At 31.5% G+C, this 27,255-nt stretch overlaps 1 protein-coding gene across 1 annotated transcript in view; it reads right to left on the bottom strand.

Annotated features, from left to right (window-relative positions):
• The window catches only part of GCS2beta (glucosidase 2 subunit beta), a 116,452-nt gene that overhangs the window by 21,196 nt on the left and 68,001 nt on the right, over nt 1-27,255 (bottom strand). The window contains exons 7-11 of the mRNA XM_085809435.1: nt 15,302-15,367; nt 13,630-13,735; nt 12,596-12,674; nt 11,583-11,672; nt 11,309-11,419 (exon numbers count right to left, since the gene is read on the bottom strand). Coding sequence (XP_085665561.1) covers nt 11,309-11,419; nt 11,583-11,672; nt 12,596-12,674; nt 13,630-13,735; nt 15,302-15,367 — 452 coding nt within the window. The remainder of the gene's footprint in view (nt 1-11,308; nt 11,420-11,582; nt 11,673-12,595; nt 12,675-13,629; nt 13,736-15,301; nt 15,368-27,255) is intronic.

The raw sequence follows: 27,255 nt of genomic DNA, 5'->3' as shown, positions 1-27,255 counted from the left end.
TCAAGCGAAAAATAATTCGTCACTAATTGATTTCAACAGATTTTCAGAATTTTCCCTCCAGAAATAATACACACTTATGTATGTTTTAATTCAATTTGTGCACTGATAAAGATTGCAAAAATTCAAAAGTACTTTTGTACATGCCTTTCATCTCGGATGTTTAAAGAAATAAAACAGATTTGTTGAACTATTGAAGTATCTAAGATGTAAACTCTTCTACCAATTTTCAGTAATTTCCCTAGTCAACAAAATTCATTATACTCATGTAAATCACGCTTGATTTTGGACACTAATTTTTAGAAATTCAACTTTTTTGTATTTATGTTATGAATAACACCATTGCTAAAGTATTTGAAGTTTTAGATTTTATAAAGAAAATTAGATGACAGCACTACCATGTATATGACTTACTCAAAAACCCAATGAAATTCAACTTTGAATCTTTCTGATTCTCCGTGACTAAACAGAAAAATTTCCCCGAGAGAACACAGTGAACTGGTTAAAGTATAGGTAAATGAATAATTTACTGCAGTTAACAGTGAAATACAATAAAATAAATAAGAATGCTGTTATAAAATTTATCTTGTTCTTTTATTGTAAATCTAATGAAATAAATTTACAGGAAACATGCATTGAAACCATTAAAAAACATAGGTAGAATTTTCAAAAAGAAATATCAAACTCTAGAGAAATATGTTCATTTTACAGAAGAAATTTACAAGAGCAATATTTACATTCTCGGTAAATACTACTTTTATGGTGCTTCAGAATAAAACTGAAGAGCTAAGAATTACATTAGATTAAAAAAAAAATATTATTAACACAGCTATTTACCCTAACTCAGCAAAGTGATTTCTAAATTGTACTAATTATTTTTGAAGGGCAAATATGCTTTTATAGCAGGGGCTGATATAATGGTAATTTTTTAAAGAGAATAATGAACAGTAGCTCACATGTGGAAAGAAGAGTTACAGAACAATAAAATTGTTTTACACATATGTAAAGATTAGGTAAATAGATAGCCAGATAAGTAAAATAGTTTGGGCAAGAAAAATAAATTTATTTTCTATTTAAGACAAGCAATTTTTGATTTCAAATTATTATTTTGAAAATGAAGTTTTTATATTGAAGAAAATTGATTGCATATATATATATATATATATATATATATAAATTAGCCGAGTTTTTTTAAGTATTTTCACATTTCCCGTGAGTTTTTGAAAAATATATTTCATTGCCTTTCCCTGATCATTTTTCCTCTTCTGACTTTATGGGATTCTCTAGGGGAGTAGGAACCCTGCTGTATCACAAATTTGCAGACTCCCAAACAGCCTGGAGATTTTGTTGCTGCCTGCAACTTTTATAAAATAAATTTGCTACATAATATTATTGTATGATAGAATTCAACATCAAAAGTGTTTCAAGGTAGTTATCATGGCATTACTCTATTTTAAAATATCTATGAAATAAGTGACATTTTTAATGATAAAAGCAATCAAGATGATGACAGGTCGATGGAGCTGTACTGATACTAAAACACGAAAGCTTAGGCACAAAATCCGTGCATGCTAAATTTTGTTAAAAATCTTTTAAAACAGCTCACATTTTTATCCAAACCTATATTACATATTTAATTGGAAAATTGGTTCAATTTTATTTTGATAAGACAGCTGATAAACTTACACAGAGATCAATGAAGATTTTTGACTAATTCTTTTTTTTAATAAATTCCAGCACACCTGCAAAATGAAACTGACAGTAACTTTTACTACGATGACTCAACTTGCTTCTATTATATCATCTGCTTAAGAACAGAATTTTCTATGTAGTTAGTCATTTGCTTCGATCTACTAAGCGTTTCGTGTCCTGGATTTGAACACGCAAAGAATAGTAATAAAGTTTTCCTGTAAATAGGGAAAAACACCAAGGGAGATATTTGAAATCTTGCATAAAAGCATAAAGGGATCAGATAAGATCCAATGTTTTTGTTGGCACAAATTATTTTTGTTATGGATGCAGAGATGAACCAAGCAGTGCTCATCTTTCAATCTCAAATGCATGAGAACAAAAAAGTTAGCTAACAGCTGAAAAATTGTCATCTATCTCTTCAAATGATATCTGATGAATTTAACACCAGTAAAAACACTTTACAAAATTGTCCTGGAAGATCTTGAAATTTTTTTTTTGTCTCATATGTATTGACTGCAGTAGTGATAAAAAACTGAATTTCACGATTTCATACAAATGACAGATATGAATAGTTATTTTTAAAAAAAACTGTGACTGGAGATAAAATCTGGTGATCCCCATATAAAACAGAAAACATCTTGTGTCAGAGAAGTTTCAACCACAGCCACATAACTTTGGCTTCAGAAATCTTGAATAAAAAATATGCTGGTCTAGTAATATACACTGGTTTCCAAAAATAAGCCACTCTATATAAAATTTGAATATGCTGTCATATAAGAGTTGTTCAGTAAAACAACAGTATGCAGATTAGTGGCACTGCAATCGGAATGCATCATCTGCAAGGAACATAAAATTGCACATTTGAGAGAAAGCATGCATATTTCTCTGTGATACTGAGAAGAAATCTGGGATAGCCAATTTGTAACAATTACGTCCAGGCATCATTAGCCCAAAGTACTGTGATGGAAAGCTATTGGGAGATTAGAGGCAGGGCAATCACAGAAGTGGCCAGATGGCTAACTGCGAGTCCTTCTCTGGATCATAGACTTTAGCAACAATTTCTAACCACAGATTCCACATCCAACAAGTTCAGCCAAGGACTGGCAACTGCTACAACAAGCACAGATGACCGATATTTGTTGTTACACACACAAAGCAATTGTTACGTGAACGAAGGATCACATCTCCGACTCAACTCAGATCCTCCCTTGCTGCAGCCACCAGAAGGTTGGTGTCAACATCAAACGTGCACAGAAGGCTTCATGCAGGAGGTCCATACATAAGTGAACCAGAGATTTACATGTCGTTCACATCATGTCACTGAAGGGAACGTTTGAGGTGGGCATATTAACATATCCACAGGACAGCTGATCAGTGGAGGGATCTTCTCTTTATGGATCAGTCCAAGCTTTGCCTCCAAAGCTGATTTGATTTGGAGAGGACATCGAACCTGTTATCAAACCTGTGTGAAAGAGATTCATACTGAGGTGGAAGTATCTATGTTTGGGATAGTATCTCTTTGGGTGGATGCACAGAAATCCATGCCTTTCCATGTGGATCTATGAATGCTCAGGCCTACAGAGATGACATCCTTGATGCTTCTGCATGCCCTTATGCCATAGCAATAGGTGATAACTTCCTGCTAGAGGACGATAATGCTAGACCGCACAGGACTTGAATCGTGGATGATAATCTTCAGCAGCAAACAATTCAGCACACGGCATGGCCAGCTCGATCACTCGACCTGAATCCCATTGAGCATGCTTGGGATGCCTTACGAAGACGTACAGCTGCTCTCAATCCTCCTCTTTAGACCCTTGCCATGCTTGCAACTGCTTTGCAAGTACATTGGCTCTCAATTCCTATGGAATGTTTATTAACAGACCGTATAATTGACAGCATCACACATGGCTGTATTGCTTCTAGGGGAGATCAAACTCCATATTGAAGGTAATTTTCCATTACCAAACTGAAAAATCTGATTTGTTCATTTTATACAATGCTAATTTCTATAACACAGTAACTGATTGGTAGTAACTTCTTTTCATGTAATTTTATACCTTACTATGTACTGTATGTTATGGTTCAGTTCATTAAATTCTACGCGTAACTTTTTGAGTAATTGTCATTTTTGTGATTTTTTCTTAATTAATGTTAACCGGTGTATATTAGAAATGTTTACAGCAGTCTCAAGCTTTAGCACTCAAATTTTATTACATTAACTACCATATTAATTGATCATACAGCCTAGAACATCATTAGTTTTTAGAGTTGCCATATCTGAAGCCTCAGCTCTATAACTTATCTTCTAAATATCATTGCTGAAAACAGCCATTTTTAGCTATTAGAATAATTATTAAAAGATGTTTTAATGCCAGATATTAACAAGTTCTAGGTAAAAGTTAAGCACTAGTTTACAGTACCTCATCTTTAAACACAGTTTTTTTAATGCACAATAAAATTAAAATTTTGTATTATACTGAAACATGTTAAAATGTACACTGTGAAAGAAAAAAGAGGGGAGAGTTCTATATCTCCCATTTTACTGGGCCGATTGACAAAATTCAACTAGTGTTTTTCATGTCTCGAAAGCGCGATTTAGGATATATATTATTAGATTTATATATAGCATTATTCTAATATAAGTATTTTCACACAAAATCGGACTTTTTCTGAAATAACATACCAATTTTTTTTCCATATTTCAATTATACGACTCAAATTATGCTAGACTGCCAAGTTTTGTAAAAATCATACGAGTAGTTTTTAAAAAATTAGCTCTCAAAATTTTAGCTTCTCAATGTTAATTGAATTTGTTATACATTTATTAGTATCTCTTTTTTATTAAACTTATTTGATTCGACTGACAAGTTAGTCGGCATTCTTGACAGAGCAATTACAAGACTTGAACAGTGGAACTTTGTAACTGAACAAGAACTTATGTCTGTTTATAGAATTAAAGAGAAAATATTAGCACAAAAAATGGAGCAAATTAAACAACTTACATTGAAAGAAATGTTTAATAAAGTAAACAAATAAATATTAAGCTTTTTTTGTAAATTTTGATACCCTTTAGATCATAATTGCTCTTTATTTCACAAATTACAGATTCATATTTTTAATTGTATAATTTCTGCATGCCATCTTACCAGATTTAAATTGATGATCTATAATCCGGAAAAACCCCTAATTCGGAATTGCCGAAGTCCCAATGAATGCGGATTATGGACTTTGTATAAAGAATATTATTTGAAAGAAAGAACAATGTAACTTTTTTTCCGCTCATGCACAAGCTAAAAAGGGAAAGGAAAATAGGTTGTCATATTAAGAAGTTTGCCAAGTGAACTATTCTTGGCGCAAAATGAAAAAAGGCGGCAACATAAATTTTTGAATTTCTCTGTAAATTTCACACCAAATTTTACAAAATTTAATATTTATGCATAATTTGAGTCGTAGACTTGAAATATGGAAAAAAAATTGGCCGGTTGTTTCAAAAGAAGTCCGATTTTGTGCCAAAGCACCTATGTTAGAATAGTGCTATATATAAATACAATATATAGCCTAAGTCACGTTTTCGAGACATGAACATCGTAATTTGAATTTCGTCAATCGGCCTAGTAGAACGGGAGATATAGAACAGTCCGGCAGTCATTCCACAGAAACACTGCCTTCATTGGCAGTCATTCCACAGAAACACTGCCAAATGTATGTTATTTATAATATGACAAAATATTTCAAAAATGGATTACATCATAATGAGGTTATATCTTGCCTCTCATTGCGCATAGCTTTCATTGAGCTATTTTTGTGATTAAAAAAAAAAAGATGAGCTAAGTTCTCTAGCATTCAGAAGCAAAAATCTACCTCAGTTCTAAAAGAAATTAACCTCAATTACTAATTTCAGAAATAACCAAATGACTGATTTTTGAAAAAACATAGCCAATGCCATAAAAGCACTCAACTGATTCGGGAATATATGCTATTTTTTTCAGTACAATCTAATGTGAATGACTGAATTTTTTCAAATTTGGCTCATTTGTAAAATCATCTTCCTTCCGCTGGTATAAAGCCCCTCCCTACATTCCCTGCAAAATGTAGCTTCTTTCAACAGTGGTATATATAAGATGCACACCTGAAAAGGACACATGGCCTGAACATGATATATAAATGTATGATGTATAAAATGTATGTTTGATATGTAAAATTTAGGTGTGTCATGATATAAATAAAATGTATGCTTGAGAACTTTTTATTTCTTTTAAAATTCAGAGTTTAGTTTTCCAGTATTTTAGATCACAAGACAGTGGAATATTTCCTTTTTGACTTCTCTGGCTTCAAAATGCTTTAAAAAAATGCTTCATAAGGAGGCCTGTATAGAAATTTATTTATTACATTTATTATTATTTTGTTACCACAAAAAGTAACAGGGATCACTTTTGATATTTTGTAATTTTTAAAATATTAAAAAGCCATTTAACTATGGGTAATATTCGGAAACAAAAAATGCCAAGGAAGGCAAACTTCCACCAACGGTGGACTCTCGCACAGAGGCACCAGAGAAAAACTTTGTCAGAAAGATCAGTTGAGTTAATGTAGACAAAGGGATGTGTAGGTGCACGATGTCAGTTTTGCTGATGTTTTAATATGTAAAAATTATTTATTTTTGTGTGCATGTTAATAAAAATATATCCTTGTGAAGCGATTTTCTTCATTATGTTTGATGAATTAATTAGCTTATTACACTGCCTATTCCAAATTCTCCACATCAAGTAAGGAAGTTCATATTACTTTGTCTATGGTAAATAAATCATTTTGCAAAATACAGCAACATCATTCATCCCAATCCTTATTGGCCTAGTTATCAGTACGATCAAGAAATCATTAGATGCCTGCAGTAATCCCTGCAAGGTGAGAATTTTTTTTTTTTTTTTTTTTTTTTTTGTATCTCCTGTACTCACATATATTCTATTGGTGACATGTTAGATTTGATTTAGATTCCAAGTAAAAGATATCAGTTACTTTTGCTTGTGTTAACCCTCTCGCTGCGCATCCCGCGATTTCCACAGGCAACTTAAAAGTAGCAAAATTTGTGCAACCCGCGATTTCCGCAGTCTTTTTAATCGTGCAACCTGCTCTTTCTCCGTTCAAGGTTTCCTTTCAGCTTTTCTGTGATGTTTAATTGTTTATTTAGATGTGGGCTAATAGATGGCATTCAGAGCTCAGAGATGTCTGGCAGGAAGCGTTTCACGAGTGATATAACCTATATTCCTGACGATATTTCCGACACTGATAGTAGTTCTGACTCTTCTTTCAAGTATCTTGAAGATAGTTATAGCAAAACTGATGAGAATTTCTCGGATTCCTCTGCAGATAGTGATGAATCTAAAAATTCAGTTTCTATTGAAAACGTTCGACAGTGGTGCAAAATTGATATACAAAATATTACATTATGCAAATATTTTTATTAGTATATATGTTTTACCTTTGTATTTTATAAAATAAATCATAATTTAACCAATATTAGTTTTCAAAATTTTCTTTTTATATCATTATTCTTCAATTTCAGTATTCTGACAACCTTTTTCTATGATCTAATTCTATATTGGGGGGGGGGAAATTCTTTTACAAAAATTTTTTGTATATATTAACTGTAAAAATATATGAAGATTTGAAATATGTAATAAAAAATATGCAATTTTTGAACCTATTTTGATAAAAAAAGTATGTAGTGAGAGGGTTAATAACAATAAATATCTGAACTGCAAATTATATCAAATATTGTAGAAATTGATACTTTTAGTAAAATGTTGGTTAATTGCAAATATTATTAAGGTTAATCATTTTAGAATTAAAGAGTTATAGGTATTACTGTTGAGAACATTCTAAATATATGGTTTGATATATTGTTAAAGTTAGCCACTCGTACTCATTTTAAAATTGTTAATAAATAACAGGTATTACTTACAGCATCTCAAAATAATATCTGAGGTATATGAAAAAGATAATACAAAAATTAAGACAGTCAAAGTACGATTTCACTAAAGAAAAAATAAATTTTTCAGGATATGAAGTTCAAGCAGGGAAATATCAGCCCAGTAATGCAAATACTAATGTTTTTTTAAAATTAAAATATCCTAAAAATGTTAAAGAATTACACAGATTTATTGTAAGTATTAATGTGTATCATAAATATATTCCTAATTATACAAGAGTTATAGGTCCAGTAACAAATTCACTCAAAGATGATCATATAAATGGACCCCTGCATGCCTTTCATGCCGATCGTAATTTACAACCCATGGGTTACCATTCTCGAAAATTAAGAAATTAGGCAAGTACTGAATTAGAATGTTTAATTATTGCAGATGTTATTGATAAATTTATTACTGTATTACTGCTTGCATGGTAACCATTTTATTGCATATAATGATTATGCTGCCCAAGGTTCTACTAATGTTGAAACTTATATGTTAACAAGAAAACCCATTTTCCAACATTCAAGTGTACAAACTAATTCAATATCATCAGAGGAAATTAAAGATAGTCAAAATTTCACTAGGTATTACAGATATCAAACTTTAGATAATGTTTGTAGACCTAAGTACAAGAAAATTAACTATGTGTTAACTATGAAGAAGTAAAATATGTCCAAAATTTTAATTTCAGTCTTTCTCCATACTTAATTACTTGAAAAAGCTCATATTAAATTCATCTTCTCAATGTTAAATTTATCCTTACCTCAGTAGTATTGGGCAGAAGTATTACAAGATAGTTGAAATTATTGTAAACATTGTGAAGTATATCAGTTTAACAAGGAAATTAAATAAAAGAAATTTGGTTTTATGCAAGCATTACCATCTGTATGTGAATGTTTTGAACTGTTACCTATTGATACTGTTGGTGGTTTGTTTTAAATCTACTACAAAGTACATTCACATTATTACAGATCATGCTACTTGATATATATGGACTTTTGCTTCTAAAAGTTTAACTACTGATACACAATGTTTAAGGCAAATATTTCAAATTCAGGTCCCAAAGAAAATTTATATAGGGATAGATATGCTGCTTTGACTTCTTTAAAATTTAAGTATTTTTTAGAAACAAAAATGTTGCATAATTGTTTACTGCTACAAAACCACAAGCTAATGGTAAATTAGAAAGAGTTACTCAAATTATTATAACTAGATTAAAATGTAAACTTAATTTCTATCAGGGTAATTTCGCATGGATAAAATTGTTATCTCAGGTTACTGAAGAGTACATTAACATGCCACATTCTGTAAACACAATTCCCACCATTTTATATAATGTATGGAAAATTGCCTTATGATCACTTAATCAAAAATATCCACCAATTGAAGCTATGAAAATTAACCTGATGATCAGGTCAAAAATGATCTGATAATTATCATCATAATGTAAGTAAAAATAGACATAACTTCCATTTTAAAGAAAGTAAATTTAAACTTGGTGATTAAGAGATGTATGAGGAATTTCGATATCCTAACAAACTTTCTCTTCTATTTTCAGGCCCTTATAAAATTTTGACAATATTCTGAAGCTAATTTTTGAAATAGATAAATCAAATTCCTTTACTAAAAAAAAAAAAAACAGAAATTGTCCATTCTACCAGACTCAACTTTTAACCCAACAAGTGAATTGACATTAACTATAAGAAGTAGTAGAATACCTGTTGCTATTCAAAATTATGTAATTTTTTTCCAAATTATTCATTCAAAATTCCTTAAAACTTTTTTAACCTGATCAAGTCATTAACAGGGTTTTCCCATTCAAAATTCGTTGTGCACATCCCCCTAAGCCCGGAGATGAGGAGAGGAAAAACTCTACCCTCCAACATTTTGCAATCCGGATATCATACCAGATTCTATAAGACTACATTTTATTTTGATATAAACTGACCCAAGGTTTCACACTATGTATCCTTTCCTTAGGGAGTATACAAGCAGGGATAGCACACGCCCGCTGTCCCCCTAGGAATACTTCTAATTGCCAAATTAAAATTTTTTAGGACAGTTGGCTATGGTCATGAACTGCCTGAGTAGAAGTATTTTTTCATCCGTCACATTCCTTTGATCATAGTTTCAGCATGAAGTGCTGCTACATGCACACACAACACATTAAAAATTTTTTTTTAATATTACTGTTGGGTAATGTTAGACTCTGTTTACTAAATTTCTGTAACATAACTTGAGGATGTAAAGTTTTCTGTCTCAATTTGAAATTTAATTTTTGTATATTTATTTGAATTACAAGTGTGTAGTGTAAAAGAATTTTTATGATCATATAACTAAATTGAAACTTTGAGTTCTTCAAACAATACTAAACACCAGTTACCTTTTATAGGAAACAGATGTTTCCATGTGTAATTGTATTTAAGCATCCCACGGCTATCAGCACGTAGTAATACTGAATCACTTGTAGAGGACCTGCCATTTTGATCAAAAGTTTATGTTATCTTTTGTTGGTTTTTGTATAATAAGTATTACATTGCTTTACAATAACAAAATCTGAATTTGTTTTACATTTCACAAAATGCAATTTTATAATAATATACTGGAAACCTTTGATTTCATGCTGATTATAATACACAGTTTTGTGAGACTTTCAATTGACTTCATAATAAACTTCATAATGTGTTCTCAAGAATTCTTGATGTTCTCAATGGTTGATACTCCAAATTCAAGATATGTGGAGGAAAAGTTTCAAAAATATTTCAAGAACTTTATAAACTTATCACTCAGACTTTCAAATTGAACTTTAAATTCCATTTCAATATACATATTATATTTCTAAATTGTTTCTATATTTTTATATTCAAATATGAGAAAGTTCATGAAATAAAAGACAGGGCATAGTGAAATCTAAATATGTGACTGAAGCATATCATTTGCTTTCTGATTGCAACTGATACTAAGTATTGTACAAAATTTCTCTTCCTTTACTAACACTTTAATGCTGTTTTTCTCAAAAGGCTTTCCTCCCACCAAGTCTATTTCTTTTTTTTTTTCTCTTGAAGAGGAAAATGTAATTTTTAATTAAACATATTCCTGCCCAATCTACACCAATTTGCATCACTCTGCTGCATATTACATCACACTTTCCATACAATTTCTTTACACTGCAAAATCATTAGCCCAAATGCTGCTCAGGATTAAAACCAAGACTTTCCGAGTTATAAATAACTGCAGTCATTACATATAACTTTTTGCCTAGGAAAGTCACGCGTCTTCAAAGCTCCTTTTTCTATTACTAAAAATGTAAACTGCATAAATAGAAATTGTGTGTGTGTGCGGGGCGGGGGGGAGAGGGTGTTTAGCACCCCTAGTCTAGTACCATATTAAGGGAAAATATATTTCTGAAGAATTTTTCTTGTTCAAAATAAAAATGATGTTTCAAAGATCAAACAAGTTGTGATTCTTCCCCCAGTCATCTGTGCAGCAGTTTTTCTTGACGATGACTAAAGTGATTTCATTTTACATTTCGCAAAAACTACATCATCACACATACATAGAATGTAACTGAACATTTAAAAGATATACATTTTAAGTAATATTTGAGGAAAGATTAATATGGATTTGAAGTTTTAACACCCTACCTCGGGGCTGTATGTTTCATCATCTGACTCTTCCTGCTCATTTTCAGCTTCTGTTACCTCAGGAATTTCTTGACTTACAGTTTCAGTACTAGAAACATCACTATCTGGTAACTGAAATAAATTTCAAGTTAAAATTTTAAGGAGTTTAATTCACGAGATGGTCCAAAATTTTATCACTCAAGAGAACAGAATGCTACAGGGAGAAATAGACTTCACAGCTACAGATCTCATAGCACATAATATTTGTATTTCAATTACTGCATTTAAACATTACCTTGTCCATTAAATATATTGGTTTCATTATCATCCAACCAGTTGTAACAAATTCATCCATAGCCAGAGAATCCTTCATATGTAGGTAAAACTGTAAAAGAAATTAATTTACAAATAACTTTTAAATATTTCATGCTAAAAAAATTAGAAAGAATAAAATGGTTTAAGCACTTAATACATTGAGAAGTTAAAGCTATGAAATCCTGGTAGATCATCCAATTTGACTTTCACTGTGCTGATTTTCTTGATATTTGACCATTGATCCATGCCCATAAATAAAGGTAATGTGCATTTTTATTTGCATAGTCTATGAAATACTGAACTAGCAGATGTAATGAAACAACACTTTAAGTAATGCTTAATACGGTTTTTTGCAAACCTTATTGGCCTACTGCTAGGAATTATTTTGTTTTGCAGTTTTTTCCTCATGTAAATGCAATATGGTCTAATTTATCTTTACGACAAAATTAATAAAATGCTGAAAATGAAACTGTTCAAAAGAATCCATTTCAAAATTGACAGACACATTTAAAAAAGCAGTAAATTCATTTATTGCAATATTAAGAAGTTAATGTACTATGAAAACATTGTGGATATGTCAAAAAAAAGGCAGGCAAAAAAACTATAGGTTTATAACTATTACAGTAACATACGAGATATTTTGCACATATGTTCGAATTCACTGAACTTTCCTGCCACATATGACATTTAGTGAGAAGCTAGATATTATTATTTGTTAGTTTAATTTTCAGAAGTAAATTCAAAAGGAAAAAAAAAATACATTTATTCCATACTGCAAGACATTGTTTTAATGAAGTTTAAATAATTCATCTGTTAAGTGCTTACGTATTATTTAAGAAAAATACATGTGCACTTTTTAAAAATTTATATTTGTTATCTCAATTTCTGTCTAGAAAATAAGCACTGAAAATCAGAAAACAGTAAGAGAGAAATTAGACATGCATCACAATCATGTTTTACAACTCATTATTTTTTACACAAAAATATACATACTTTAGCTTCATCTTCAGATACAATACCATCCCGATTGCTATCAAATTTTTGGAATTGTTGAAGCTCTTGAACAGTTAAGCTAAAATAATATTATTCCATTTTAAATACACTTTCTATCACACAAACACAATATAAATTGTTAATAATTATAAATTACAAATCTGACAAATTCTAGATTTGAAATTTAAATGTTATAATTTGAGAAAAAATAAAATTAAAAAAAAAAAAAAAAGATCTTATTTTAATACACACTGTTTTAACTTATAATTACTGTTCTAGTGCTAGGCCAATATCTACACAGTCAAAACATTTAAACACAAAAGAAAGACACAGTATTTCAGAAATAGTTATATTATCAGCTGCCCTTGAACTAAAGCCTCACAAATGTAGCATGACTGAAATAATCACAGGCAGATATACAGCAGAAGGGCTCACACTGGCCAATTATATATGGTTAATTACAGTGGCGAGCAGTTAAGCTATAATTTCTGGCCTTCACAATTTTATCTTCATATAAAGCCACTAAATGCTTCATTGAAAGCTGTCCCGAGACACAGTCAACTAAGTATTCCTCCTATAGCTTTATACAAATTACCGAAGTTATCTAAAGATACTTCTATAAGTTACTTAAGACTAATTACTATTAATACATTTATTTGCTGAACTGAGGTAATACTGATAGTTTGAATTTTCAGAAACAACAAAGAGAAATAAACAAAATATTCAGAATGTTCTCTTTACGACAGTCGAAAGAAATCAACTACCGGAGAGATATTTTCAATTAATTTTTATAGTACGTGCATTAAGATTCATTTCATGGATCTCTTTCTATGCAATTTCAAGTAAACATCAGATCAATGATTTTGCATTTTGATAGAAATATACACACTATTAAAAATTTTTTTGTGCATGCATAATAAAACAAACAGATTTATTTTAACTACATTTACCTGTAAAAGGATAAAAGAGATGCTTTAAATTTCCTATATGCATCTTCTTCAAACACAAAACATGATAAATCAAGAATAACTTACATGCTATCCTGATTAATATCCAGCTCTCGGAATGCTTCCTCTGCACTATGTCTCTCTTCTTCTTGATGACGAAGCATTTCCATTTCTTCTTCTTTCTTTATTTCTTCTACATGCAATGTAATTAAATCAAAGTTAAATAAGAAATAATAATTCAATAAAAGTGAAATCTAAATTTATTCAGAATACCAAATCACCAAAACAAAAAAGTAGAGTTGTCATCTGAGAATTTACTTAAAATATAAATTTGCAAGCTGTTACATATGACAGGTATTAAAACATGGCATAATTACAGCATCAAGGAGCATTTAATAAATTCCATGTACTTTTTCTTTTCTAATGCATAATGGTAATGCATGATGTACGTAAAATATACTTATAAGAAGCAAATAGATGCAAATTAATGATGAAAAAATGTAGGATGAGAATGATTCTCATCCTATATTTTTCCATCAAAGAAAAGTTTATGCATGAAACATAAAAGTACACTTTCATGCCTAAAATTTTCTTACTAATTTGCTATACATCTGAAAATGAAATACTGTAAAAAATTACTATGTCTGCATTGACCATATTTATCAAAGGTATTGCACTCTTAGAAAATGCTATATGGACATCCCATTTAAAGCTTAAAATAATAGATAAATAACGGAAAAGGGAATTTATCAGAAAAGCCTTATCACAGAACAACATTTAAAGTTGAATTTCAAGATGAATTTGAAGTAGATAGACAATATCTGATTTTGCCTATTCACGATAGCATGATTTGACATTGTTAGATTTTTTTTTGCACTAGTGTTAGGTAACTGATATGTTGATAATATGTGAAATTAATACATTAAGCTGACTGAAAGACTCTACCTTTGTGAACAGACCATGAAATATGATGTATTGGCTACAATTAAAGATAAAGAAGAGGAATTCGATAAACAAAGCTCAGTTTGCATTCTCAAGCCCACTCGAAGATATCAAAACACATGGGTGATGCCAGCATACTGACATCACATTTAATAGGTTGTCTTTAAATGTGTACAAAGTATTTCATAAGATAAAAAAAATTCTTTTAAACTAATGTGCCGACATTAGATACTTCCACACAAAAAATTGGTAAAACTAGAGCATATATATGACCTTTTTTTTTTTTTTTTAAATGAAGCTATGCTATCTTTAAAAAATGCTATTATAACACAATAATTACTATTGCATACAATAATGAAATAAACTGTTTTCAAATAGCTATCAAAAGCCTCACTTTACATGATGAAGAAAAAGATACAACAATAGTTTTACTAAGTTTAACATATTCTACTACACTAAAGGGCATATGAATTATAAATTAAATATTTCATAACATTAATTAGCTTTCAGTCTTTATTTTTGCAAATTTTTGGAATTAAAAATAGGCCTTGAATAAGCATTTTTCATAGAGACAGTTCTGTAAATGACTACACAATTTGGAAATAATTAAAATTTTTCTTTACAAAATAATTTCACTAGGCATGAAACATCTGGTTATATTTTATACTAGATAAAGAATTAATGATTTCCAAATTAAATACAAAATGCTTGCCAGCTCTACAGTTATTAAATACAAATTAGCATTAAAAAAAAAAAACAGAGAGAGAGAGTACTTTACCAACGTTTTGCTTCAAATTTCTAATTTATGAGAAATTACCTTCTTTCACTGATTTATAAGCTGATAAAGCGGCCTTTTCTTTGTCTTCTGCTTCATTTTTCAAAGCTAAACAACAACAAATTTTTTTTAAACCATAAATTTAAACCTTGTACATCTACTCAAAAGTTACAAAACTATGAAGTTTTAAAATAATACCTATTTTATAACAAAAAATAAAGAATTAATAATGAGGATTCAATAACTTAAACATACAAGTGGTAAATAAAGTGTTTAAAATGTGCTCTGATAATATACTTAAGTCACTTGTTTTAATGTTGATGAAGATTACATTACTAATGATGTACATTACTAATGATTTTAAGTTATTATGGCCTGTGATGAAATGCCTCTGAGAAAGACTAAGAAAAATTGGTTCAAACTTATTTTACATACGAGAGAAGGTGATCCCAAGAATATCTACTAGCTCTTTTCACTGTTAGAAATGGAATTATAAATTCTACATGGCTCTAATAATTTGATAACTTATTACCCAAGTTGTGATAAAACATCTTGTTTTGCTTCCCTTCTACTCTGGTCTGAATTGTTTAGCAGCACATTTCCGCTAATGTTTAACTAAACTCAGTTGGCATGCTCATGCCACTGGAAGAGGACACCGAAACAAACTACAAAATCATAATACATGGGTGGTGTAAAAATACAAGTAGTTTCACACTTATTATACTAATCAGCTTGCCTTTAAATAGGTGTAGCACAGAACACCCCCCAACAGTAATCAACAATTACTGTTTATTAAGTGTGAAAAAATGCCTCTAAGACGGCAGCAACTTCAATGTGGCCTGGCTTTTCAACTTAATGTACTTGTGGAAAGCTTTGCAGATCTTTTTATATTTAACATTCCATAAATATTGTGCTCATCACTTTATAAAAATACTTTTTCTACTGCTACTTTTAGTTAGCAGCTTATTTTTTAGTTTATCACAATGAGAACCTCAACTAAAATCATAACCATTTTTAGTACTTTTACATTCTGCACCTGCAATGCATTTTGACCTGTTTCTGTATACACACAATACTTTCCCCTCATGCACATACACACATGCACATAAGCAAGCATACACACATGCCAAAATGGAAGGCAGGTACATAATGTATTTTTTTTTTTTTTTTTTCTTTCTGATTAACGCACCTTGATTCTTGTTTCATTTATTTGGTCAATCTAATTCCAGCATTCCTACATTTTGCACTCTTTTCATGTGAAGCAAAGATGAAACTGCAGAATATTTTATGAACTACTTCAGTCCATTGAGGAAAACTTAAACAGAACATCTAAATACTCACTCTGATGAAATGCACATAAAAAACCTTTAATTGTATTTCAAGCACAGACTATAATTATCATGCCTACTTATTATTTGTGTTAAGCTACTATTTGCTTGAAGAGATGCCCAGAAAATTTCCCTCACATCCCCAGATATAATGCTATGTTGTTATCAAAGGGTAATATGCAACTGTGAAAGATTCAAGACATGGCAATCTTGGCATTTCCTGACTGCTCACATTAGCATAGCTCTAGCAGCTGATGATGGGAGGTTCTCATTTCATCTCTTGCCAACTGCAAGGTTCAGCATTTGATCAAGTTTTAGAATGTGCGAAGTACAGCCCCAATTGAAACTCACTGTCAGTTCTGTCTGATGTATGGGCTTGTAAGTCCTGTCAAGTGTCATGGGCAAGCAGATGATGCACCACTGACTGTAAGTTTCCAGAAAGTCATTAAAATGTGAATGATGAGAAGCACAATGAAAAACCATCAGTAATTAATTACAGATGGCACTAAGCAACTACATCAATTAATTTTGCAGAACTACTGTTTCACACTTTAAAACTTCGCAGCTACTTCCCTAGGATTTCCTGCTCCTTGTGACTGTGATAACATCATGAAGTATCTTCACCTTTTTTTTAATTGCATGTGAGGTGGGTGTTGGTAATGAGTTTCTGAACCAAATCATCACCAGCAAAGAAGCATGGGTTAAAATACAGCTCAAAAAGCAAGTAACAGGCAACACATTGGTGTCACAGTGGATCTCTGAAAAGTGAAATTTAAGTGGAATGTGATGTGCTTGGTGTTCAGACAGGGCATTCTGCTCATTGAGTTCTATACCAGAGGGAAGAATATGAATGCTGACATCGTGTAAATTCCAATGGCTTATTCAAAACCAGTGCTGTGGGGCACTCAGTGTCATAATTGTCCTGGTGCACAATAACACTCGACCTCAAATAGCATATTACATTATAGATTTGTACAAGCTCCATTGGAAGATATTAATACATCTGCTATATAGCCCCAATTCTAGCTCTCTGTGATTTCCATTTTTTCTTACACCTTAACCCATTGTATGCCGGCCCTCCGAAAACGCGGGTTTCGAAGTCTATAGCTTGAGCGCCGGCCCCGCGAAAACGCATTTTCCGAGGTCTTCATTTCAGCGCCAACCCTGCGATAATGCAACATTCTTTTATTTGGTGATTAGTTTTTATCATAGTTTTCCATTATGAGGAAAACAGTGAAATAGACAACAAATAAATAAATAAATAAATAAAGTTTTGTTTCCTTTAAATTGCGCATTGTTCATTGCATACAGATTATATGTTGAGTTAAATGGCAACACTATAAAATATGAAAAATTTTTACATGCTGTTGCACTTTTATGGATTGAGGAATATACAAGTACTCAAGATGTATCGAATAATTGTGTGGAACAAACTTCTGTATTAGTTCCTACACCTCGCACATCAAAATATGATCACCAAAAAAGAAGCGAGAGTGCTTTATGTGTTTTCTATGCCTAATACCTTTACATCTTGGAAAATGTTTTGAAAAATACCATACATCCCTTAAATATTAATATTTTCCTTTCTGTTTATATTATATATATATGTAATAATCAATCATCAAATAAAACAGGTGTATTTTTTATAATTATAAATTAAATTTTTTTATTTTGCTTCTATTTTTTGTTATTGTTAAATTGCATATGACAAATATGCAAACCAAATTTAGTGTTTTACGATAATGTATAAAATTTTAAATATTTTCTTCACCTATTCATTAGTCGTCAACAAGCGAATCATGCCGGCGCACACACTTTAGGCGGTCGACACCAGTGCCGGCGCTCAGACTTTAATTGTCTCAGATGCTACCGGCGTACAATATGTTAAGAAATTCCTTACTGGTAGTGTTTTCAAAAGTAGTGCAGAAGTGCAAAAACACACCACACATTGATTCTGATGTCAGGCAACAAAATTCAACACCATGGGAATTAAAGAGCTGGTCCTGTTCACTTACACATCAAAATAAACTACTACACAACCAGCGACTTCTAGAGACTAAGAAATATATTCTAAAGTATTCATTTGTTGTTGAAAATAAGTTTGGATCTTGAATAAATACATTACTCATCTAAATAACAAAACATTCTTTTAATAAGCCTACTCTACATGCATGTATTTTTGAAAATTCTATGAGTGGTTCGTTGCAACTGTGTAATATTGTTTCTTAATTTCGATTTTCAGCAATTGAATTTTTTTAATTTGCTTGTTTGTTCAGTTTAAAGTAGTGGTTGTAAGTTGATTTTTTTAAAGCTGTAACTGTTAATTTTAAAATATAATTTGGTAATGTTAATCTTTTAATACTTTAAAGGTGAAGTTTGGTTTTAACTTTTAATTTTTGTTTAAAAACTTCAATTTAGTTATCTGGTTTTATTTTACTGTTTTGTTTGGGTTTTTTTTTTTTTGGTTTCATCCTTAAGGTTATTTAACTTTTAAATTTTATAGTTTTCTGTTTGTTACACTAGTTTGGTGTGTACATATAATTAGTTGCTTTTAGGGGGGGGTTAATTTTTGCCCCTCTTTCTGGTAAAGTTATGAATCCATATTTTCTGACTCAGACAGCAATTTTCACTGATGCATTGAAGAAACTTAATTTTTAGAAATGAAAACATTTCTGAATAACTGTGTAGCTACAATATTTCAACAGTTGTTATGAAAACATATGTACTGAAATAAATTGAAACTTAGTACTAGAATTAAAATTCAGTACATATAGTTTGTTAAATTTGATGAAACAGATATGTAATAAAATTAATTTCACTACTAATTGTTAACACTATTTTTTCGACAAGCTGATATAATGACAATCATTCCTATTCTCAGAATTTGTTAAAAGCTATTTTCTTATCATTGGTAAACAGCTTCCCTTCACTTAAAAGTGACCTTGTCGTACTGAAACATTTGGCCATATGTGTGGATTTGCATATTCTGCACCTCTCTCTCGCAGAGTTTCTATGTAAATGATGTATGGGGTATGCTTGCGAGAGGAGGAAAATTTGCCCATTCAGCTTTCACATGTATTACACTTGCACCCGATTTCAAATGAGGCTATCTCGAAATATGTTGTTCATGTCACTATTTGGCAGAGAGGTGTTTGACCTCTCAGAGTAGACTTGAAGTGTTGCATTGAAACTTGGAAGATGTTAGACAACTTCTGGAAGGTGGGCAGAACCACTCCGCCAGTGAAACACAGGTTTGCTATTCACAGGGTTGCTAAAACTGGACAACCGTTCCTTCCCCATTCTTTGCCAAGTTCAATGTTCCTACCAAATTAAGTAAAACTTTTGTGCGGGGTTTTCGAGCAGCAGCAGCTGGAACTGAAACAGAGACCCACTTCTCTCGACAGCAATGAGACATCAACACAACATGTATCTAACTTTGAACAGCACAGAATGGCCTGCTGAATCTTGAAAAAGTTGGACCTTCCAGATGAAATGGGGAGAACTGTCCAGGGCAGAAAAATGAATGGAGAACCCTGCCTCGGTCACCGATATACCCTTTCAATTAAACCTATACTTATTCGCTTGTTTGTATTTTCATAGATATGCTGAGTTCTCCAGAAACTGTGTGAGATGGTTGCTTGGTTTTCCCAACTGAGAAATTGCCACTTAAAACCTTTTAGCTCCTTGGTAATTTGTAAAGTATATCCTTTTACTGAAATTTCTATAGCTGCTACCTGTTGCTATATGTTAATTATCTTATTACTATAAATTCATGTGGATGAATTTTTGTCTTAAATTCCTTACCAGTGTCAACCAGTTAACAAAGGTATTAATGATGATGATAAAAGATTTTGTGAAATGATATTTTTTAATTACAGGGTTCCTGGTGTGGACCAGAATACCTATATTTTCCTTAAAATGTTTAAATGTAATTCTTGTTATCTTACACCAAATTTATGCACTAATTATATTTATGGAGTTCATTTTTGTATGGGCCCATATCTATAATCAAGCAAAATGTTCAAGGCACGTTGTAGCTTATCTTCTTCTGTACTAAAATTTTGACCTGCTGCCATCGTAACTGTACCTTTTAAACTTAACTAATAAATATTTGTTGTTTAATTCATTTGTTCGTTTTAATTTAAAATGAATACATGTAACTAAATTAACTTAAACCGGGTTTTTTGTTATTTTCATAACGCTATGTATGTTCATATTTCATGTTTTACAATGTTACAGTAATAATAGTAATAATCTATATGTCACTCTTACACCTTGGTCAGTATATGTTGTTACATAAGTACTTGATATACCAAAATTTTGTTCAATGAGTGGATTATTGCATTTATTTAGGGCGCTAGTAACACTCATAAGGAACACTGTGTTTAACAAATAACTGGTGCACTGGCTAACCTTAAATTTTTGGATCGGCGCAATTAAATTCTTGCTAGTGGTGGTGGCATTTAAAATTATTTAATTCTTGAATTAGTCTATTTTTGTTCTGAAAAGTGCCATTTTTGTATATCTCTTATTATTATGTTTTATGCTTAAACTTTGTTGTCATGCTAATTTTTATAATTTTGGTGAATTAAGATAACACTATTTTTGGTTATATATTTTTACTTTATTGTAATGTGTTTATCAATTTAAATTTCACTATGCCACTAAAAAGGAAAAAGCGTGAGTAATACTAGAGTGGCAATTAGAATGTCTGTTGTTAACCCTTCTACTGTGGATCAGAATCTTCAGCCTACCGATCAAGTAGGATTTCTGTTTTTGGGGCTGATCCAGTTGTGTCTATTCCCACTTTCATTGAGGCAGAAGGTACTACACAAATTACTGACTTCCTCGACAGAGTCAATTTAGTCGCAGCACATGTAGGCTGGGCTGACTCAGATAAGTTGATTGGTATTTGTGCTACGTTAGATGGAGAAGCTGTTGCGTTTATTCGCAATAATCCTCATCTCAAGAATGAGACAGTTTGGTGACTGTGGTTGAGGCCTTAAAGGAAAGGTTTTCAACATTGCAAAACTTACATGCACACATTAGAGCACTAATTTATGCTTTTCAGAAGCCTAGAGAAAGTGTGAGGCGGGTTGCAGCTAAGATATAGGCACTCTCATTTAAAACCATGCCATGATAAAATAGACGATCCAACAGTGGAGAGTCAGAGGCTTGATTTAGACTTGTCAGTTTTTCTTGGACTCGCACTGATGAGCTTAATAATGTTCACACTGCTTTTAAATTAATGCAGTTTCTACTCCTTGTGTCACATTTAAGGCTGTACAGGCAAATAGTTCTAAAGATGAACTCAAAGCAGCAATCAAGGCACAGCAGGAAAACATTGTTACTTTGACTAACATGTTAGGAAACTTGCAAACACAAGTGCTAGTGTCTAGTCTACAACTAATAGTAGACAGGTCGGCACTTGTTGTTATAGATGTAATAGGTTAAGTCACATAGCTAGGAATTGTATGTTAGAATATATCTTAGGGTCCTGACAACAATGTTAGAACAAGGTAGTTTTCACGAAACAATGGGAGTCAGCAAGGAAATGCAAGAGTAACACCTAACACAACAGGTTGCTAGGTAAGCAAATTCTAGTACCACTACTCAGTTAAATCCTCAGGATCCTGCTTTTAGCCAGAATTTAAACTAGTAGGGGGGTGAGAATGACACCTTCAACTCATCCCAGGAAGCCCTTTTGAAGGTACCTTCAGTGTACTCAATTTATTTAGATGAAGCACCTCTTCCTGTAGTAAATGGCTCAATTTTGAGAAATTTATTGATTCTAAAATTCTAAATTGACTAAAATTTATTTGATTCAGAGTCTACAGTAAATTTTCTAAATGTTCGGTACATTCAATGTTTTGGCAAGAAAATAAAAATTGAAAATTCTGAAATTTATTTAAAAGGTATTTCAATCAACAAAGTATTAATTAAGAAGAAAGATACTCTGTTAGATTTCAGGAAAATGTTTTTGACACTAAATTTCTAATTACTGATAATTTATCTAATCAGTATGCAGCATTTTTAGGAACCAAATTTTTAAGTGTAAACAAACTTTGCATTGATTTTAGTTCTTCTAATTTGCTAGGCCCACACATTTTAGCGCCGATGCACCTTCGCAAGTCTGAGATGAGTGCTATGCTTCAAATAATTACTCTTCATCTCCTGTTAACTTTCCTAATGCTATCTTTTGCTATTCAGTGAAAAAGCATAAACTTCCTCCTTTCTCTGAGAATATTCTAAAGCCTCAACTCCTCTTTTACCTTTTTCAAAATATTCTTTGCTCATTGAACCTTTGACTCAGCATCAACACTCAAAATTTTGTGTGGCATGTTCAGCTAACACTAAACAAAATAATGAATTTTTTATCAAAGCTGCAAAATTTTCTCTGACATCATTCACATTAACAAGGGGATGAAATTAGCCACTTTGGCACCTGTTAATACCAGTACACCAGTCATACTGATGAACATTTTGAAGCCTAGGTAAGTCAGTTTGACTTGGTCAGTCAGCCTGGGTAAGTCATTTTACCTGAACAACAGAAACATAAACTTATGATTCTTTCAGACCAGTATAAAGATGTTTTTGCTTCTTCTGTAACTGAACTTATTGGTTGTGATACAATTTTGCATAATATCAATTTAAAAGACAATATTCCTGTCAGACAGAAACCTTACAGAGTTCCTTATCATTTAAGGCAAGAATTAGATAAGCAGATTGCTCAGCTGTTAGAGGCATAAATAATTGAAGAAAGTGATAGTGCTTATTCAGCTCCTGTTATTTTGGGTAGAAAGCAAGATCCTTTGGTAACAGATTTTAGGAAATTGAATGAAAAGACAGTGTTACAAAAGACAATGTGTTTAATTATAGTGTTCCTGGTGTGGACCGGAATACTTTATTTTCCTTAAAACATTTTAATGTAATTGTTATTATCTTGCAGCAAATTTATGTGCTAATTATATTTGGAGTTTATTTTTGTATGGGCTCATATCTGCAATAAAGCAAAATTTTCAAGTTATGTTGTAGCTTTTCGTTTTCTGTACTAAAATTTTGACCTGCTGCCATTGTAACTCCAGCTTTTAGATTTACCTATTAAATATCAGTCGTTTAACTTAGCTCATTTGCTTGTTTTAATTTAAAATGAATACATTGAATTAAATTAACTTAAACTAGGTTTTGTGGTATTTTTCACATTGCTAATATATGTTTCTACTTTATGTTTTACAATGTCACAGCAATATTAGTAATAATACATATGTCACTCTTATACCTTGTTTAGTATATATTGTATAAGTCTTGATATACCAAAGTTTTGTTGTCTTGTCCATATTACAGGGAGCAATGGTTCCACAGCCTACTCCAAAGAGAGGTACCAAAGTTTTGTTCAATGAGTAGATTATTGCATTTATTTATGGGACCAGGAATACTCATAAGTAACATTGCATTTAACACCAAGAAGCAAAACTAACAATAATTATTAGTGGCCAAAAAACATTATGTGCATAAAATTAAATAAAAGTATATATAAAATACAAACTATATATCATCTAAAATCCAACATACTTCCACCTTAAATTGTTGGGAACCAACTTAACCTACTAGAAATTTTAAAAGAGTAATACTTTTGAAAATAAGCACAAAATTTTACAGGGAAAAGATAAAATAACTAAATCATAGTTCAAACATTCATAAAGTCCATCTTTGGATAGGTCTGACTTCTCTTCCACTTCTGGTTTTCACATATTTTATATCTGTCTGGCTAGTTTCCACTAAACATCCTTCAACTCTATCATTTTTTTAGATTTTTGAACCAACCGCATTTAAAGTTCTAATGAAAAAATTCTTTGTATGGGACGTAAATGTTACCTATTTGTAATTTTCAATTATAGCAGCCTAATGAACACTGTCTTTTTCAGGTAATAATTCAGTAACGATAGCTAATGGCCATTCAGTACATTTTAACATAATAAGAACCAAGTCTCCAAAGTTTAATACTTTGTGTTCATGCTTCTTTGGATCATGCTTTTCAATCAAATGTCCTGGATATCGAGATCTAAATCTTTTTTGTATATCAGTGGTTAGTTGTTGGTGATGATATTTTAATCTCTCGTTGAAGGAATGTTCATCAGTCTCATCCAAATCAGGAACACATAATTTTCAAAAATCTTGTAAAAATGAGTTGGGAGACAAAGGAATAAGCTAAGAATCTTCTGAAAGACAGATAAGTGGATGACAGTTAATCACAGATTCCACATCACACAATACCATTGTCATTTTCTCAAAAGACAAAGATTTTCCCAAAACTCTTCAAAGAATTTGTTTCATCATGACACCTAACTGCTCCCAAAACCCGCCTCAGTTGGGAGATTGAAAAACCACTGAATTTTCCTAGTGGTGGTGTATTGATCAATGACATTTAAATCAATGAGTTTCAAACAATTTGATGCTCCAATGAAGTTGTTTCTGTTGTCAAAATAATCTACAGAAGGTTGACTTCTGCAGATTATAAACCAACAAACTCTAAAGAAAACCCTCTATAAAAACAGTGAGGAAATGAGCTCAAACTTGACAGCTCTATACACACCCACATGCATACTTGCCAACCTATAACACTCAAAAATCAGGAGATTTTTTTTAAGAAATCAGGAGATTTTTCACAATATTAAAAAGACTTTTTAACTGATAAAAATATAGTTTTTAATAATGAATTAACTTTAAATAGTTACTAAGTCTTAAATGCAAGCAAAACAAAAATACCTTAGACATAAAAAACATTTTTATTACTTTCATCGTTCAAAAAAAAAAAGGCACTTTAATCAGTTTTCATACAAATGTTATGGACAGTGGCAGATTTTGCTCTCGTTAAGAAAGAAACTTCATAATTTTGTTCATAGCAATTGCCAAATTTGTGTCATCACTAATATTAGGTCTAAATTTAGTCCTCGTTTTCGCAACAACACTGAAAATCCTCTCACACTCCGCATTACTATGGGGAACCGTCAAGATATAATTCTAGAGCGTTCACTATATTTTAAAATTCCATCAGCACTTTTCAATTTTCCAATTAACCTCCACTGGGTGTCAATCCTAGCTGATTTTATAACTTCATCCGAGTTTTCTAATTGTAAACTTCAAAATTGCGACTGCAGTATATCAGTAGCAACATCAATATCATCATCTTTCATGACTAAACGAAGTAACACAGGAAATCTGTTCAAAAAGTACCTTATATAAAAAAAAGATGCATTTGCTAGAGCAGAAACATCAGCAACTTTAGCATGCAAAATCACTTTATCGTTGACTGGAAATTTATGTAGTGTGTAATCACATACTCGACAGAAGTAACTTCTAACATGAAGATAAAACTTATTTTTGTCTTCTGAAAGTTCTTCCACTACTTTTGTAGTTGCAGCTCCTATTACCAAATCTTCATCTTCCTTCTGATTTTCAGTTTCACCATAAATCACATCATATATAGAATTACAAGACAAAACACAGACTGGTTTTACAAACTTTGATAAAATGTCTTTAAACAGATCATAAATCATTGATTGCAAAACATGAATTAATGGAATTCTGCTTTGTATAATTGTGTTCAGAACATCGAATGATGGCAAAATGAATTGTAAAAAAAAAAAAAGCAAAAAGCTTTGTTAAGGTCCTAAGAAAAAAACATAAATATTCGTTCTTCACAAGATAAACTTACGGTAATCGGAAAATGTTTCGTGTGTTGAGCAATTTTTTTTTTTTTTAAATATTATTTTGAGAGAAATTTGTATCAGCTTTACGCTTATATTTTGCAGTATTATTTTGAGAACTGCCAGTTGAATTGCTGAATGATGAAATTACAAAAAATCAAAATTTTTCTCATTTCAGTATTATGCAGTTGTTGGAACTGTTTCAATTTTTCCTTTCTTTTAGAACTCCTTTCAAGATAATAATAAATATCAACAATGTGTTCATCCACATTTAATGGTAAAGAAGCTGCCCCTTTTTCAGCTGCTAAATTTAAGAGGTGACAGGTGCACCTCATAATCTGCAAATCTGAATTTGCCTTTCTTAAGATGCCTGCAACACCAGTCTTCAAGCCTACCATTACTGGTGCATTATCGGCACCAAGCGCTAAGCAATTATCCAGAGGGACTGCATTTTATTTTAAAGTTTTAATAATTAGCTGTGCTGTATTAAAGCCTGTCTAATGTCCTTCTAAAGTGGGGACAGAAAGTAAACTGCACTCAATTTCTGAAGACTCTGGATTAAAAAAAGAAACAACAATTGAATACAGTTTTGAATTGGTATTATTGCTTCCATCTGTAGAGAGGCAGAACGGAGCTGTTTTAATGCAATCAATAACTGAAGATTTATTTTTAAAACCCATTTCTTTAACGATTGCACCTGTTTGGTCCTTGCACTTGAGTATTTCTAAGCGATTTCACTATCGGGAAACATTTTTCTAAATAAAGCTGCAGCGTGATCCGATGCATTCAGTGGCAGGTTGTGCTCCAGTAAAAAGGCAGAGAACAGACATTCTGCATTAATCACTTTTTGGTCTTTTGTTTCCGAAGAAAAATTTAATTTTCCGTTTTTTCAAAACAACTCATGTTGTCCTTGTGTTTTTGTGTACGCACATGTTTGAGAACATCTGCCCTTCCACCAAAC

Source organism: Stegodyphus dumicola, chromosome X2 (assembly GCF_044657685.1).
Source record: "Stegodyphus dumicola isolate Sdum_Otavi_A_Nest chromosome X2, ASM4465768v1".
In the NCBI taxonomy this organism is placed as follows: Eukaryota; Metazoa; Arthropoda; class Arachnida; order Araneae; family Eresidae; genus Stegodyphus; species Stegodyphus dumicola.
The sequence above is the reverse complement of the archived record's forward strand: the minus strand, read 5'-3'. Positions and strand labels throughout refer to the sequence as shown.